At 38.5% G+C, this 15,381-nt stretch overlaps 5 protein-coding genes and 1 non-coding gene across 6 annotated transcripts; 5 read left to right on the top strand and 1 right to left on the bottom strand.

The window, feature by feature from the left end:
* The first annotated feature begins 896 nt into the window (after nt 1-896).
* Nucleotides 897-2,594, top strand: LOC17883973 (translocon-associated protein subunit beta). The gene is made up of 6 exons (XM_023780627.1): nt 897-1,182; nt 1,508-1,606; nt 1,689-1,797; nt 1,971-2,042; nt 2,177-2,182; nt 2,262-2,594. The coding sequence occupies exons 1-6, from the start codon at nt 998-1,000 to the stop codon at nt 2,379-2,381; spliced, it is 591 nt and encodes a 196-aa protein (XP_023636395.1). The 5' UTR covers nt 897-997; the 3' UTR covers nt 2,382-2,594.
* Nucleotides 2,595-3,385: 791 nt separating this feature from the next.
* Nucleotides 3,386-3,458, top strand: TRNAK-CUU. The gene has a single exon. It is a non-coding gene; the product is annotated as a tRNA-Lys (tRNA).
* A 169-nt stretch (nt 3,459-3,627) lies between these two features.
* Nucleotides 3,628-5,969, bottom strand: LOC17883691 (mitochondrial phosphate carrier protein 3, mitochondrial). Its single transcript, XM_006287875.2, has 6 exons — nt 5,541-5,969; nt 4,805-5,166; nt 4,682-4,725; nt 4,365-4,579; nt 4,110-4,234; nt 3,628-4,026 (listed from the first exon to the last, which is right to left on the bottom strand). The coding sequence occupies exons 1-6, from the start codon at nt 5,880-5,882 to the stop codon at nt 3,966-3,968; spliced, it is 1,149 nt and encodes a 382-aa protein (XP_006287937.1). The 5' UTR covers nt 5,883-5,969; the 3' UTR covers nt 3,628-3,965.
* Nucleotides 5,970-6,195: 226 nt separating this feature from the next.
* LOC17882866 (U3 small nucleolar RNA-associated protein 18 homolog) lies at nt 6,196-8,252 on the top strand. The gene is made up of 2 exons (XM_006287360.2): nt 6,196-6,292; nt 6,448-8,252. Exon 2 carries the CDS (start codon nt 6,472-6,474, stop codon nt 8,122-8,124), a length of 1,653 nt encoding a protein of 550 aa, XP_006287422.1. The 5' UTR covers nt 6,196-6,292; nt 6,448-6,471; the 3' UTR covers nt 8,125-8,252.
* A 79-nt stretch (nt 8,253-8,331) lies between these two features.
* On the top strand, nt 8,332-12,277 carry LOC17881574 (aspartokinase 2, chloroplastic). The gene is made up of 14 exons (XM_006286719.2): nt 8,332-8,656; nt 9,092-9,572; nt 9,648-9,730; nt 9,833-9,873; nt 9,987-10,141; nt 10,306-10,455; nt 10,630-10,725; nt 10,811-10,927; nt 10,998-11,117; nt 11,197-11,289; nt 11,357-11,479; nt 11,566-11,682; nt 11,771-11,833; nt 11,973-12,277. Exons 2-14 carry the CDS (start codon nt 9,180-9,182, stop codon nt 12,057-12,059), a joined length of 1,638 nt encoding a protein of 545 aa, XP_006286781.1. The 5' UTR covers nt 8,332-8,656; nt 9,092-9,179; the 3' UTR covers nt 12,060-12,277.
* Nucleotides 12,278-14,405: 2,128 nt separating this feature from the next.
* On the top strand, nt 14,406-15,160 carry LOC17884310 (glutaredoxin-C8). The gene has a single exon (XM_006288807.2). It carries the CDS (start codon nt 14,552-14,554, stop codon nt 14,972-14,974), a length of 423 nt encoding a protein of 140 aa, XP_006288869.1. The 5' UTR covers nt 14,406-14,551; the 3' UTR covers nt 14,975-15,160.
* Nucleotides 15,161-15,381: the final 221 nt, after the last annotated feature.

Raw genomic sequence — 15,381 nt, forward strand, 5'->3', positions numbered from 1 at the left:
TTGAAGGTTCCAAAGAATGATGGGGAGAGAAGATTCACTTAGGTTTCAGAGTTCGATGCAATCCACCCACATGCTCTCTGTTCAATGAGCAAATGGGTAGAGATATATAGATACGTGAATTAAATCAACCACGAAAAAATGAAAAGAAATGGCACATGCCTTCCGGTTTAATCCAAGTTTTAATTATGGAAAGCTGTGTAATTCATATTCCCACTTGCCTTATTTCTATTGGCTCTTGTGTTTTTGTTTTAGTACTTTCTCGTTGACTTCTTTCCTTAACCTTCCCGCCGCCCCCTTGATTAACTGAATCACTTCTCTCCTTTTTTACCCTGTTTTCTTACTCCAACATATATAAATTAATTAGGGAATGAAAATATTTGATTATGGTAACAAAAACCTCTATTGTTGTTGGTATGGGTCAATATGTTCTTGAATGAATGAATCGTTGGCTTGTATAAACCATTATTACGTTTAAAGATCTGCAAGCTGCGTACACTTTATAATAATACGATATATGACAAAAAGATGATTTTCTAGATTGATATTAGTCTATCAAAATGTGGTGTGAGAGTAGAAACATGTTAAAATGTGGCAGGATACAGGCTGTGTGTTACAAGTTGAATATCTTCATTCTTGTACTCCTAAGTGCTAACACATTTCTACAGTCTACTACACACTATCTTAGTTAATAGCAGAGCAGCTCAGCAGATTTAGATCCCAAAATTAGATATTTAATTACGCACTTCTTTTAATTTGGACAATAGATTAATCATACCCAAAAAAAAAAAACATAATGGGCCTGTTTAAGTGGGCCTATTATCAGGTGAAAAACAATTGGGCTTATCATTGACTTTTTTTTGTTTATTTCTGTGGGTGGTGGTGTCGTAGTGGGTGTTATATCAGTCATCGGAGGTTTTATGAGCTGAGGAAAACATTCGTAGATCTGTTTTCAGTTTTCGCATCTGCTTAGCAACTACATCGTCGAAGATCAAACACCATGGCCATCGCCTTAGCTAAGCTTCTGATCTCCGCCATGGCGGTTTTCATGCTCGTCTCTGCCACGTTTGCGACCTCGGAAGAAGTGCCGTTCATGGTGGTCCACAAGAAAGCCACTCTTAACAGGCTCAAATCTGGCGCCGAACGCGTCTCCGTTTCTTTCGATATCTACAACCAAGGATCCTCGTGAGTTTCTCTATCTCTCATCTAGTTTCGTTTATCCAATCGGTTTTATCAATCCGATTCCATTTCCGATCCGTGTTAATCTCTGATTCTCTATAATTGCATGTAGAGATTGGTTACTGTAGAATTAGGTGATTATGCTCGAGCTATTCTTAGATCTATCGTATGATGTGGTATTTAGGAAACGAAATGCCATTTGATCTGATCCCATTTCTCCTCAGAATTGTGGATTTGGTTTTTGAATTTTGTGCCTGCCTGTTACGAGGTCTGAGATTTAAATCGTGAATGTCAGCTAAACGTGCTAGATATTTTTGGTATTTGTTCTCAGGACGGCGTATGACGTGACTCTGATTGATAGTAGCTGGGATAAAGCCAAATTTGAAGTTGTTAATGGAAACACTTCTAAATCATGGGAAAGACTTGATGCGTGAGTTTCTTCTTCGATCATAAATGTTTTTGTGGCTGCTTTAGCTTTTCTTTTCCCCTCTAATCTGATATTTGGTGTGCAGAGGAGGTATCCTGTCTCACTCTTTCGAATTGGAGGCTAAGGTTAAAGGAGTTTTCTACGGTGCTCCTGCTGTCGTTACTTTCCGCATTCCCACAAAGCCAGCTCTACAGGTTTGGTCCATTTTTAATCTCCCCTTCATTCTAGTTCCTGGAACTGGTGGATGCAACTAAGCTTTATAAGTTTATAATCCTCCCCAATTTACCTTCTCTTGTAGCGACTATTGTTTTACAAAAAAATCTGCTTATGTGATACAATTATGTATTATGGTTTTGTTTGTTTGTAGGAAGCCTACTCAACTCCACTACTACCCCTAGACATCCTTGCTGACAAACCTCCAACGAAGATGCTTGACGTGGTAAATTTGATTTTTTAAAAAATGTTCTTTCAATCATCTCCTCATCTCTTTTTTTTGTCATCACATTATTGACTTCATTGTTATCTTGTGTTGTGTCATGGATTTTGCTCTTGATGCTGCTAAAATAATCTCAGGCCAAGGTAATTTGATTTGTCATTCTTACCTCCCTGTGAAATCATCAAATATTACAATTATCTGACCATGTTTCAATTGTTGCAGAGGTTACTGGTGAAATATGGATCACTCGTTTCCGTCATTTCCATGGTGGTTTGTTTCGTATACTTGGTGGCAACACCTAAGTCTAACGTATCAAAAGCAAGCAGCAAGAAGAAGCGTTAAGTTAGTGAACTGAAGGTGAGAAAACTTGCTACGGTGCTGTTTTGTGTTTAGCAGTTAAACACAGTTTCAAAGTTTGTAAGAATTAGAGAACACACTTTAATTTTGGTGTTGCAGAGGACACATTTTAAAGAGTTATTTTGGTTTTGCGTAATGTCTTGTGAGAGCATGCATAGTCATGGAGGTCTCTTTTATTTTGATTCTCCGTTCTGCTTATTATGGTTTTATCTGCATTCTCTTTTTACATACTTTTGGTATTCTTTGTTGTGTTTGCTTCTCTTTTTAGTTTGATTGCCTGTTTTTTTATTTGTTGTTGTCGTAGTGTGTGTCTAGTTAAGGTTATTGATCAAGAGTAATATGGATTTTGCTTATAAGTTTTCGTTCTGTTTTAATTGTCATGTCTTTTAGTTGATGTCATTGAGATTGCATAAATTGGTAGATGCTTTATCGTCCGTATTCACTTAAAAAGTAGATTCGTCTTTACCCCTTTATCGTGTGATTATAATTGGGTAAGCAAAAAACTAGGTGTTAGGGTGTGATTGGTAATGTGTTTAACTTGATTTTTAATAGTTTTTTCGTTTATCGTTAATTTTATATCCGCTTACAAAATCTGGAGGAGAGCATTAGGAAACTTGTAGATTCCTTTTGTTTTCAATTTTTGAGCATTTCTTTGGAACCTCTTAAATGGTTGAATATTTGGCTTCAGAAAATAGAAATCATCTAGACAATTTAATTCGTATTGTAGTATGATAATTCGTATTCGCATCATAGAGTCCAGTTTGTACGCTATTTTGTATACCAGTTGAATTTGTTATTTTTACAATTTACAAACAAATTATAATATGGTTCTCTTGGTTGAAACATATGCATCTCGGCCATATTATATCAACACAGTGCATAACGCCTCAAAATATCATTGCCAACGAATGTCTTATGAGAAATCAGGCAATACGTGATTCATCAATCAAACGTTTTATTTACTCGGATGAGTTAAAAGAAACATCCAAGCCCGTCTAGCTCAGTTGGTAGAGCGCAAGGCTCTTAACCTTGTGGTCGTGGGTTCGAGCCCCACGGTGGGCGACGATAAGTTTTATAATATTGTATTTATTTTTGATAATCATTTGGCGACTAAATGTAATAATTGTTTCTTGTATTCTTGTAAATTCAGTGTCCATGCTTGAATTTGTGATGCACTGATGCTTGTAAAATCGAGAACAACGCATATTAAGCCAAATGAAACACAAACCAGTAATCAAAATGAATTTTTTTAATGAAACCGAAAAAGGTAGTAAGTGGGTGTGCCCACTCTCTCTATCTTCGAGTGTGTACCTCTCATCTTTTAAGATTACATCACACAAACAAAAAAAGACAAGAAATAATGGGCAGCGAGTATGTGAAATGGAGATAGAGAGAGAGATAGAACACTATCCTGAATTCAAGAACACAAATTTCAAAAACAAAAATGATAAAGTTCGAATCAGGAAGAGATTGAGCTTACTCAATCTTCCTCATTATCGTATAGTTTCTCTTATTTTTCCAAACAAAAATCCTACCCAATCGAACTCCTAACCCTTTTTTCGTCATTGTTTAGGCTTTGACTTCAGCAGCTGCGATGGCAGGAGCTGGAGCAACACCACCAGTGGTTGGCCTGAACCAGAGTAAAAGAATTAAGAGTTTTGCGTTTTGAAATTATCAAGTTAAGGAAGTATGTTAAGAGAGAGAGGAACTTACAGGCCAACAAACACTTTGAAGGCGTCGTATAATCCCCACTGTGCTCCAGTCAATGTCCCGATCATCACAATTCTGAGAGGAAGCCCTCTTGTGAATAGTCCCACCATACCTATCTTCTTCACCGCCTGCAACAATTCATTAACAAAATTTAAATACTATTCCTACCGCAACAGAAATCAATGGTTTCTTTGTATTCTACTACTAAACAGCAGCCATTCTAGTTTTCCTCTATTGTATTTAGACATAGTGACTTACATCTCCAACGGTTGCTCCCTTAGCATTGTTGAGGAATGACACTAAATTGTCTGCTGGATGAGAAACAATTGCACAGAACACTCCAGCAACGTAACCTCCTGCAAAACTCACACCAAGTTGCAGACCTTTGCTGCACTCACTCTTCGGGTTGGGGATTGCGTACTTGTAGATCATTTCAACAATGGTCTCAAAGGAAGCAAACTTCATCATAGTGTCTGTAACATATGCAAATGTCATCACCACACTTTGGTTTTAAAGAATCACGTATGCTTTATGAACACATAAAAAAAATTGAAATTTGCAAAATAGAGGCTTACAAGGAATCTGACGTCCCCAGAGTGGACCAAGACCCTTGTACAAGCTGCAGAAAAAGAAGAAATCAGACACAAAAAGGCTAGATGTAGTAAGGGAGAGAATGCAAATGGCATTGAACCACTCACCCTCCAAATCCTTCGGACTTGACAAACTTGGGGAATCCATCAGACATTCCCCTGGCAAATCCAGGCTGGGTCTGAACACGGACCTTGACAGCTTCAAATGGACAAAGTGCAACATCCGCAATGACCTCAGCAGAAGCAGAACCAGCAAGGTAGATGAGGGTCTTGTATTTGGCAGTGTACTCAGGTCCAGCAAGGTCAGAGTAAGTCTTCTTAAAGTACTCGTAGAATCCGAACTTGCAGGCACCCTGAGCACTGTAACCCAAAAGAGTAGGGACCCATCCACGGAAAAAGCCCTTGACTCCTTGCTCTTTCAGCAGAATTCCGAAACCAGACGAGATGCTCTTGTACTTCGCTGGATCAATCTGGATCACAAGGTATATCATATCAGTGTTGCAAGACCAAACCATTCCACACATACCACGTCAATTAAGTAAATTTAGAAAGAAGAATCACATCTCAGAACAGATCGACGGATTTTGAAATAGAAATAAGTGATATGTCATATGGAAATGGATGGACGGAGATTCGATACGTATAACAGAGATCAAACAATTCCTCAAATAATGGAATCCAACACAAACCCAAAACTCTAAAGCACATCAAATTACGGATCTATCCAACGAAGAAAAGCAAGGCTAACAACGCAGATCTAATCACCTAAGCAACAGAGGAACACAGATCCGCAAACATGAGCTTAGAAAACATACGAAAGATAACGGATCTAACGATTACATACCTGCATATTGCACTTGACGAGATCGAGAGGAGTCACGGTCATGTGAGTCAGACCACAGCTGAGGATTCCACCAACGGTACAAGCGGCGTAGAAGGCAGGTGAGTACATCTCGATCCCTTTCCCTGGCTCGGTGGGAGACGCAATAAGGAAATTCTTCCGGGACAGCATCGTCGTCGGAGAGGCTCGCGCAGCCGGAGCCGGAGAAGGGGATTTCTGGAGATTGGAGGAGGCAAATGCAGCGTTGGAGTTGGAATTCAGGACCTGGTCGAGGAGGAAAGATCTCGGCGACGAGGATGATGAATAGAGGAAGCTAGGGATCAGAGAATTCTTCGACGATTCCATCGCGGCGGCGTTTGAAATGAGAGACAGTGGCGATGTCTGATAGCCGATCTCACGCTTGCCCCAAACCAAAAAAGCACCAATGACTATGAGGAGGAGATATTAACTCTCGAGCCTCGGCCTTTATTGGGCAAATGGAATCTAATGAAACAGGGCATATACTTTGCGATAATTACCAAAGTGACATTGTAATTGTTTTATTCTCGCCTGTCTCGTGGCCCATGGGCTTTTTCAAGGGACATAAAACCCGTTGACCCATTAAAGGCTGTATTAACGAAATTTTCCAACTTTTATTGTAATATTTTTTATGTTGGAAAATGAACTTGTAAAACCCTAAATCTTTCCGAAGCAGAAGAGACAACTCGCTCTCTCGCCGACAATTACCAGCTACAAGGATTCTGCTCGTCAACGTTGTAAGTTGTTTCCTGCTTCTTCGTTGTAATCAAAATTTTGGATGAACTAGGTCAAAGTAGTAGCTTCCGTAGTAACCCTTCCTTAAATCAGGTGTTAATTTGAGTTTGATAACGAGCTTGGGTGCGAATCTTATCGTTGTTGCCGTTTTATGCAGCTGTGGATATTGTGGTATTGAGAGATGAGCTTCTTATCTCAGAATGCTCCGGCAAGTAAAGGTAAAAAAAGAGAGGAGCTCAAGAAACAGGACAGAGATTTTGAAGATGGGGAAGAGATTGTGTCCGATGATGACACTAGAGGGAAGAGAAGAAAGACGGAGAAGGAGACAGAGAAGCTACAAGAATCGGAACTGGTTCAAATGAAAAAGCTTGAGAATTCGTTATTTGGGTCACTCTACTCCCCTGTTACGTTTGGTAAGGAAGAAGAAACAGAAGATGGTTCTGCTTTGTTTCATGTAGACCGTTCTGCTGTGAGGCAGATTCCGGATTACGAGGATGATGATGATGATGATGATGAAGACGAACAGCTTTCTGATGAAGATAATGGTCAAGTTGTGGGAATTAAAAAGGGACAAGCTGCTTGGGAGGATGAAGAAGAGAAACAGATCAATATTAATATAGCTAGTGTCAACCGTCTGAGGAAGCTAAGGAAGGAGGAAAATGAGGGCTTGATCTCTGGGTCTGAGTATATTGCAAGGCTGAGGGCTCATCATGCTAAACTAAACCCTGGCACTGATTGGGCTCGGCCAGATTCCCAAATCATTGATGGTGAGTCTTCAGATGATGATGATGATACCCTGGATGGAGGAGTTGATGATATCCTCCGAACAAATGAAGATCTTGTGCTGAAGACTGGTAACAAGCTTTGTGCTGGTCGTCTTGAATACTCAAAGCTCGTGGATGCTAATGCAGCAGATCCTTCAAACGGCCCAATAAACTCTGTCCACTTCCATCAAAACGCTCAGCTGCTGCTCACTGCTGGATTGGATCGAAGGTTAAGGTTTTTCCAGATAGATGGAAAGAGGAACACCAAGATCCAGAGCATTTTTCTTGAGGATTGTCCTATTCGTAAAGCAGCTTTCTTGCCTAATGGCTCTCAGGTCATTGTCTCCGGAAGAAGAAAGTTCTTTTACAGCTTTGATTTGGAGAAGGCAAAGTTTGACAAAATTGGCCCTTTGGTTGGTAGAGAGGAGAAAAGCTTGGAACAGTTTGAGGTGTCACAAGACTCTAACACCATAGCCTTTGTGGGTAACGAAGGTTACATCTTACTTGTGTCGACAAAAACAAAAGAGCTGACGGGAACCCTAAAGATGAATGGTTCAGTCAGGTCCTTGGCATTCAGTGATGATGGGAAGCAGTTACTGAGCTCAGGAGGCGATGGGCAAGTCTACGTCTGGGATTTGAGAACAATGAAATGCTTATACAAGGGCGTGGATGAAGGCAGCACATGTGGCACTTCTCTATGTAGTTCGCTAAACGGAGCATTGTTTGCCTCTGGAACCGACAGAGGGATAGTAAACATTTACAAGAAATCTGACTTCGTGGGAGGCAAGAGAAAGCCCATAAAGACAGTGGACAATCTCACTTCCAAAATAGATTTCATGAAGTTCAACCATGATGCTCAGATTCTAGCTATAGTCTCAACGATGAACAAAAACAGTATAAAGCTGGTCCATGTTCCGTCCCTAACAGTCTTCTCAAACTGGCCACCACCAAACAGCACAATGCATTACCCTCGCTGCCTAGACTTCAGCCCCGGAGGTGGTTTCATGGCTATGGGAAACGCTGCCGGAAAAGTTTTGCTGTACAAACTGCATCATTACCAGAATGCTTAGTGTTGGACTCAGCAAGGGCAGTTTTGGAATTGTTGTGTTTTTACTTTTGTCGCAGTGCACTCTTATGTTATCAATTTTGCTATCCACATTTTTCGATCAATGAAAAATTTTCTTTCTGATTCTTGGAATCGAGTGGGCCAAGTCTTTCTTTTCTCACGTTTTTGTCAACATCAACACTTTGTGTTTAGTGGTTAATACCATCTCAAATAAGTATGCAGGAGAAAACGAAAGATGACGACATTGTTTCACTTATTTAACAGACACCAATACCATTCTAGTGGCTTACCCAGAGCTGAAAGGGTATCTCGCTCGATTCGGAGATTGAATCTTGACCGTCCATTCTGAGAAGGGCAAACAAAGCAGTGTCTCACGTCCTCTAATTATGTCTTAAGCCGCACTTTCACTCCTTAAACCCCCCACCACCCAAACAAATTAAACATTATTTCCTTCGGAGCCTGGCCGGCGAATCCGACCGGTCGTTTCAGCTGTGTCTGAAGGAAAGCTCGTATTTATATACGCTGATTTATTTTAGGTAATTCGTCTACTTTTTTCGGCTGCTCTGGGTACTGTTCTTTTATTACGATCGTCTTTTTTGCTATTTTTTTTCAAATTTTCTTAAATGATTCATCATTTCTTGCATTTGAGTGATGAAAGTGTCACCAAATTACACATTTTCTGGTTTAGATACTCCACATTCTTCCTTTTTAACTGAAATTTATAACAGATCCATTTGTGTTTGCCTCCTTCAAAGAAATGTACAAGTGTTCCACTTTTAATGTTGTTGATTTGGTATGATTGTTTGATTTCATTGGAAAGTAGTCATTATTTGTCAACATGCATTGTATTTCATCATAATCGTTCCATAAACAGGGTTCTACCTCAATCCTAACCTTTATATATATAGATCGCTTGAGAAAGACCTGATCTTTTTTTTTTCTTATTCTTTCTGTGAATTTGAAAACTGCAGGTTCGCACAGTGAACAATCACAGCTGTACCATTTGTCGAGATCACAACACTCAAGTTCCTTAGAATTAGCAAGCTTCACTACTGAGCAATGACGGCTTCATTGCAGTTGTATGGAGTTAAAGCTCCAGGGTTTGCTTTAAGTTCTAAGAGGCTTGAGTTTGGCTCAAAGGGAATTAGTAATTCAGTTACCTTGGCTGCAAGTAGTGCAGTCTTTAGAACCGTAGAGCATTCTTGTAGAAATGTAGCTTTGAGAGTTAGTTGCGAAGCTGTAAGAGTCGATTTGCTTGAAAGACAAGATACCGAGATATGTAATTCAAGCGGAACTGGCAAAGACTTGACATGTGTAATGAAATTCGGTGGCTCATCAGTGGCATCAGCCGAGAGGATGAAAGAAGTTGCCAATCTTATACTCAGCTTTCCAGATGAAAGGCCCGTTATTGTGCTTTCAGCCATGGGAAAGACGACTAATAAGCTTTTGAAGGTAATACAACAATATTAATTTTTTCTACTTCTTTCATATGATGTTCTTTTATCGTTGAGTGTATTATTTTCTTAGGCTGGAGAGAAGGCTGTTACTTGCGGTGTCACTAACGTAGAAAGTATTGAAGAACTGAGCTTTATAAAAGAACTCCATTTAAGGTAAATATTAAATACTGTTTTCTCATGTGTATTTGATTTTTATCTAGTGTTCGCAGTCCAAATTTAGCCTTATTCTCACTGAAATAAAATTTCTCTGTCCAGAACTGCTCATGAGCTTGGAGTGGAAACAACGGTCGTTGAAAGTAAGTCCCTTGGTTCTCTCTCTAGATGCTTGAGTTATCGACCTTTTCTAATATTGTAATCTCAGAATTTTTCTGTGCGTTTCTGTATCCATTTTTCTGGTTAATCTTTGTAGAGCACCTAGAGGGACTACACCAGCTTCTCAAAGGCATATCAATGATGAAAGAGTTAACCCTACGTACAAGGGACTATTTGGTTTCATTTGGAGAGTGCATGTCCACAAGGCTTTTCTCTGCGTATCTCAATAAAATTGGCCACAAATCACGTCAAGTATGTTGCTTTATAACACCCTGGTCCTAGCATCACTTTGACACAATATAACTGATGCTCTCGTCATACAGATAAAAGAAACTTGAGAATATCAATGCAAACAATTCTGTACTCAACATAAGTTTGATTCATAACATGATGACTTGTTCGCTTGTTGTTGGCAGTACGATGCATTTGAGATCGGGTTTATTACAACAGATGACTTTACAAATGCTGATATACTTGAAGCAACATATCCTGCTGTGTCAAAAACACTAGTTGGCGACTGGAGCAAGGAAAATGCAGTCCCTGTTGTTACTGGCTTCCTTGGAAAGGTTTACATTTTCTGACTGTTTTTGTTATTCACGTGGATAAAAAAATATGTAGTACACAGCTCTGATTCTCATGTATTCTGTATATTGTTGTGGCTTTTGTACAAGCTTTTTTTTGCTTATTGTATCAAATTTGAAAACAAACCTCCCATCTCGCTTATGTATGTGTTTCTGCAGGGATGGAGATCTTGTGCAGTAACTACGTTGGGTAGGGGTGGTAGCGATTTGACGGCTACAACGATTGGGAAAGCGTTAGGACTGCGGGAAATTCAGGTAATTGATGGGTTTAACCGAAATTGTATCATGAAGATGGAAGTTTGTTAAGCAGAGATTACTTACTTCTTAAAATCTGGTGCAGGTTTGGAAAGATGTGGATGGAGTTTTGACTTGTGATCCTAACATATATTCTGGTGCTCAATCTGTTCCATATTTGACGTTTGATGAGGCAGCTGAGCTTGCTTACTTTGGCGCCCAGGTAATCTCGTAGATTATCTCGGTCATGAGTTCTTCTCCTATCTGATTGCTGAGCATATTCCTCTTTGCAGGTGTTGCATCCACTATCTATGAGGCCAGCAAGAGACGGTGACATTCCTGTGAGGGTTAAGAACTCATACAACCCCACTGCTCCAGGAACTGTCATCACCAGATCAAGAGACATGAGTAAGGTTCGTGAAACAAAAGTGTTTTTAAACTCCTTGTATCAAAACATCAGTTACCCCTTCTCCCTCCTTTAATTGCTTGTAGGCCGTGCTGACAAGCATTGTTCTGAAACGTAATGTGACCATGTTGGACATAGCAAGCACCCGTATGCTTGGCCAGTATGGTTTCCTTGCCAAGGTAATGTAATTGGGTAATGATATCTTTAATTTGATTTTGTTTAATATCTCGCCTGTGTCGTGTGCAGGTGTTTACCACATTTGAGGATTTAGGCATATCAGTGGATGTTGTAGCGACAAGTGAAGTTAGTATATCATTGACATTGGATCCAGCAAAGCTCTGGGGTAGAGAGTTAATCCAGAGGACAAATGTAAGACTCCTTTCACTATAGTACATTGTTTCTTTAGTGAGGGTCATATGTAGTATTGGTAAAACAAAACGATTGGGTGTGAACAGGAGCTGGATAATTTGTTAGAAGAGCTAGAGAAGATTGCTGTTGTGAAACTACTTCAGCGCAGATCAATCATCTCTCTGATAGGAAATGTGAAGAAATCCTCACAGATATTAGAGAAGGTGAGTGAGAGTAGTCTGTCGTGTGTTCTCATTTGAACTCGAAGTTTTAATTTTGAAGTTAATGGGAATGGAATGAACAACAAAACAGGTGTTCCAAGTACTAAGAAGCAATGGAGTGAATGTGCAAATGATCTCGCAGGGTGCATCTAAGGTTGAAATCTACTGCTACATACATATATATATATATATATATATATATATATATATATATAATGTATATCTATAGTGATGAAAAATATGGTATTGTTGAAAGTTGAATGATGATGAAGGGAGATTGGTTTGTGTGACAGGTAAACATCTCATTGATAGTGAATGATGAAGAGGCAGAGCAATGTGTGAGGGCTCTCCACTCGGCCTTCTTTGAGACGGCTTCTTAGTGCAACACAGAACTGCATCCCCTCCCATGTCACACTCCTTCACTCTACATCTTATGTGCGTAGTTTTTAATGCTAAGAATGTGACAAGACTTCGGAACAACCTTTTTCACATTCTTGTTGTTGTTGTTGTTGTTGTTGTTTGTAGTTGTTGCTGTAATACAATAACATAATTTCTTAATGAAATAAACCATTCAGTCTTGTAGGGCTTAAGATATAAAGGTTTAGGAATTAATTCTCAACACTTTTGAAATCTATAACTATATTTTCCAGCAGTGATAGTATTCAACATTCAGAAGTAAGTGTAGCAACTAGAAAATGAAATAAAGTGTAGCAGATAAAAAAGAGGCAAGAAAAAGTGGACATTCAAAGTGCAGGCATTCAAAGTGCAGGCTTTGAAAGTATGTAAAAAATATTATACCGAAAATACCCTTCATGAAAAGTGTATGACCAGAGTGAATAGACCAAGGTTATAACCGACCGATCCAGCCACGGTCAACGAGAAATACACAGCTGATGATATCTGTTACGTAAGGTAAGGAGGCTCTCTTCCTTCTTCTTCTTCTGTAACGGCCGGCCCTTCCCTTTTTTTTTTCCTTAAATAATATACTAAAGTGGTCCGACAAACACAATCCCTCAAAGATTGTTTTATTAGTTTTTCTGTGTTTAATTTTATTATCTTAAGGGCAAAATGATTTAAGATTTAGTCCAAACTACTAAATCAGCTTTTAGTTTATACACCAAATCTATAGAACCAATGAAGGGACATATTAACTCTTTAGACTCACTTCAATTATACCCGTATAATGTATCTTTAAGCCTCCTTTGCTTTATAATACATGAAAGCCATGAATGATTCTAAGCGATCTTTTCTTTTATTTTAAATTTTTTAAAAGAAATATACTAATCAAATTGATGAATAAGTTGATATATATATATATATATATATATATAAGAGATGAGGTGAGGTGACTCTGTATTGCAGATTGGTACCTATAAATTTCATAACAAGTTGTTTTGTGCTGACATCGATATGATATTTTGTATTTTTAGCTTTTTTGTTTTTTGTTTTGGGGGGAGGGGTTGGTCAAACATGAGAAACAAGAAGGCAAATTTGCAGATAAGAAGAAGAAAAAAAGCAGAAGCATGCATGAAAGCCTAAAAAGCATGTGACCACCTTTGTGAAATTTCAGCCTTTTTGCTAAACTTATCTACTACACAACAATCCACACACCATATATGAGAATTTTAACAGTTTTTATCTAACGGAACTTGTAACGTTTTTAATATACTATATATAAAGAAGAAAAAGATGCCTATATAGCAAAGAACACATGCCAACTTGTAAGTTTAATTTTTTCCTTACATCAAGAACATGACTGACATTCTGATGGTAGCTCAAGTAAACGCTGGTGACTAACTATGTATGTATATATCTATTTCTCTTATAAAAAAGTTCATTCCAAGAATATTTATGAGCACTTTACTTAGTTTTTTAAAACGTTAATTAGCCAATTTTCTATATCTCATTATGGGCTAAGAATAATATGGTTACGAAAATTCGATCTCGATTACCAAAAAATATTCCCATTTACGCATATATGTTTAGCTCTATATATATATGTGGGATGCTAATTGGATTACATATTCCACTCCTTTTACGATCACATTGATAATGATTTTATAGGAAGCGCTTGTTTATATAAATAGAGAGATTTGTAATTAGCAATAAAGTGAATATATGGAATATAATTATAGGAAACCACCGGCCATATCCAAACATTCGACCTCATCTCTCTGCGTTACGACTTGCTCACATAATGTTGGCAGCATCAAATTTATTATTCGGCGCTTTGCTTCTCCATAAAAATATACATATATATTGGACCATTTATATGTTTTTTTTTATGTATGCATATTGGACCATTTATATGTTTTTTTTTTATATATATGCATATTGGACCATTTTTATTTGCTTATATTGGACCAATTTCGCAGACAAAAACTAGCTAGCTCTCTATAGCTAGTGTAACTGTGTAAGATATTACTTCAGAAAAAGCCGACAAGAAGGATAGATATCCATTATCAACAATTCCCTTATTCTTCTACCTATATATATAACTGAAAAAAATAAACTATTCTACTTCTATGTATATAGTTGTAATATATATATGATTAAGAACCGTAAATATCTCTTAAAAAATATCATCCTATAATATCCTATCATAACAATTAACAACAACCATGACTATCACATCAATAACTTTGTTATCATTTTGGCATATATACACATGTCATTTAAATAAAATAAAAATATACCAATGAATTTACAACTTCATGAGCTTGTATAAATAGTCTGCATGCATCTCACTCTCTCCCCAACCAACTCATATACACATTATATCTCTCTCTTAGCTTACTCTCACCCCAACCAATCTCACACACTCTCTCTCTCTCTCCTCTTCTTTATCTAGCTAGCTTTAAGAATACAAAAAATGCAATACAAAACAGAAACTAGAGGGTCTAATTTGTCCTACAACAACAGTAAGGTGATGAACAACATGAATGTGTTTCCGGCAGAGACACTGGCGAAGATAGAGTCGATGGCGGCAGAGAATGCCGTGGTTATATTCAGCGTGAGCACTTGCTGCATGTGCCACGCTATCAAGCGTCTCTTCCGTGGAATGGGAGTCAGCCCCGCCGTCCATGAGCTTGACCTCCACCCTTACGGCGCAGAGATCCACCGCGCTCTACTTCGTCTCCTTGGCTGCTCTAGCGGTGGCGCTACTTCTCAGGGGGCACTACCGGTCGTGTTCATCGGAGGGAAGATGGTAGGAGCAATGGAGAGAGTGATGGCTTCACATATTAATGGCTCACTCGTCCCTCTTCTCAAAGATGCTGGCGCACTGTGGCTGTGACGATCCCATTATCTCCGGACCAACCTTTCGTTTTTCTTTACTCTCTTTGGTTTTTAAGGACAACCAAAAAAAAGGAACTTAGGTTAAATCTAGCGTGTTAGTGTCAGTGAGAGAGAAGAGTGGTGCGTTTGTTTTAAGCTTAGCTCTTTGTCTATCTTAATCACACTAATATATAAAATGTGTTTACTATAATCTCCTTTAGCTCACTGGTTAGCTTTTTCTCATCTCTAATTTTACAATTTAACAGGTTAGTTTTGAACAAGATATAAATTAATTGTCAAAATTAAGACAAGAAGGAAGAGGTTTTTATTTCATGACCTAAAAATCTTAACCGTTATAACTGTTAACTGTGGGGGAAAATAATCTCGCCTATGAAGGTCCCCACACTCCAGATGACGTGGCCCGTG

The sequence above is a fragment of the Capsella rubella genome, unplaced genomic scaffold (genome assembly GCF_000375325.1).
Source record: "Capsella rubella cultivar Monte Gargano unplaced genomic scaffold, Caprub1_0 scaffold_6, whole genome shotgun sequence".
NCBI classification, from domain to species: domain Eukaryota; kingdom Viridiplantae; phylum Streptophyta; class Magnoliopsida; order Brassicales; family Brassicaceae; genus Capsella; species Capsella rubella.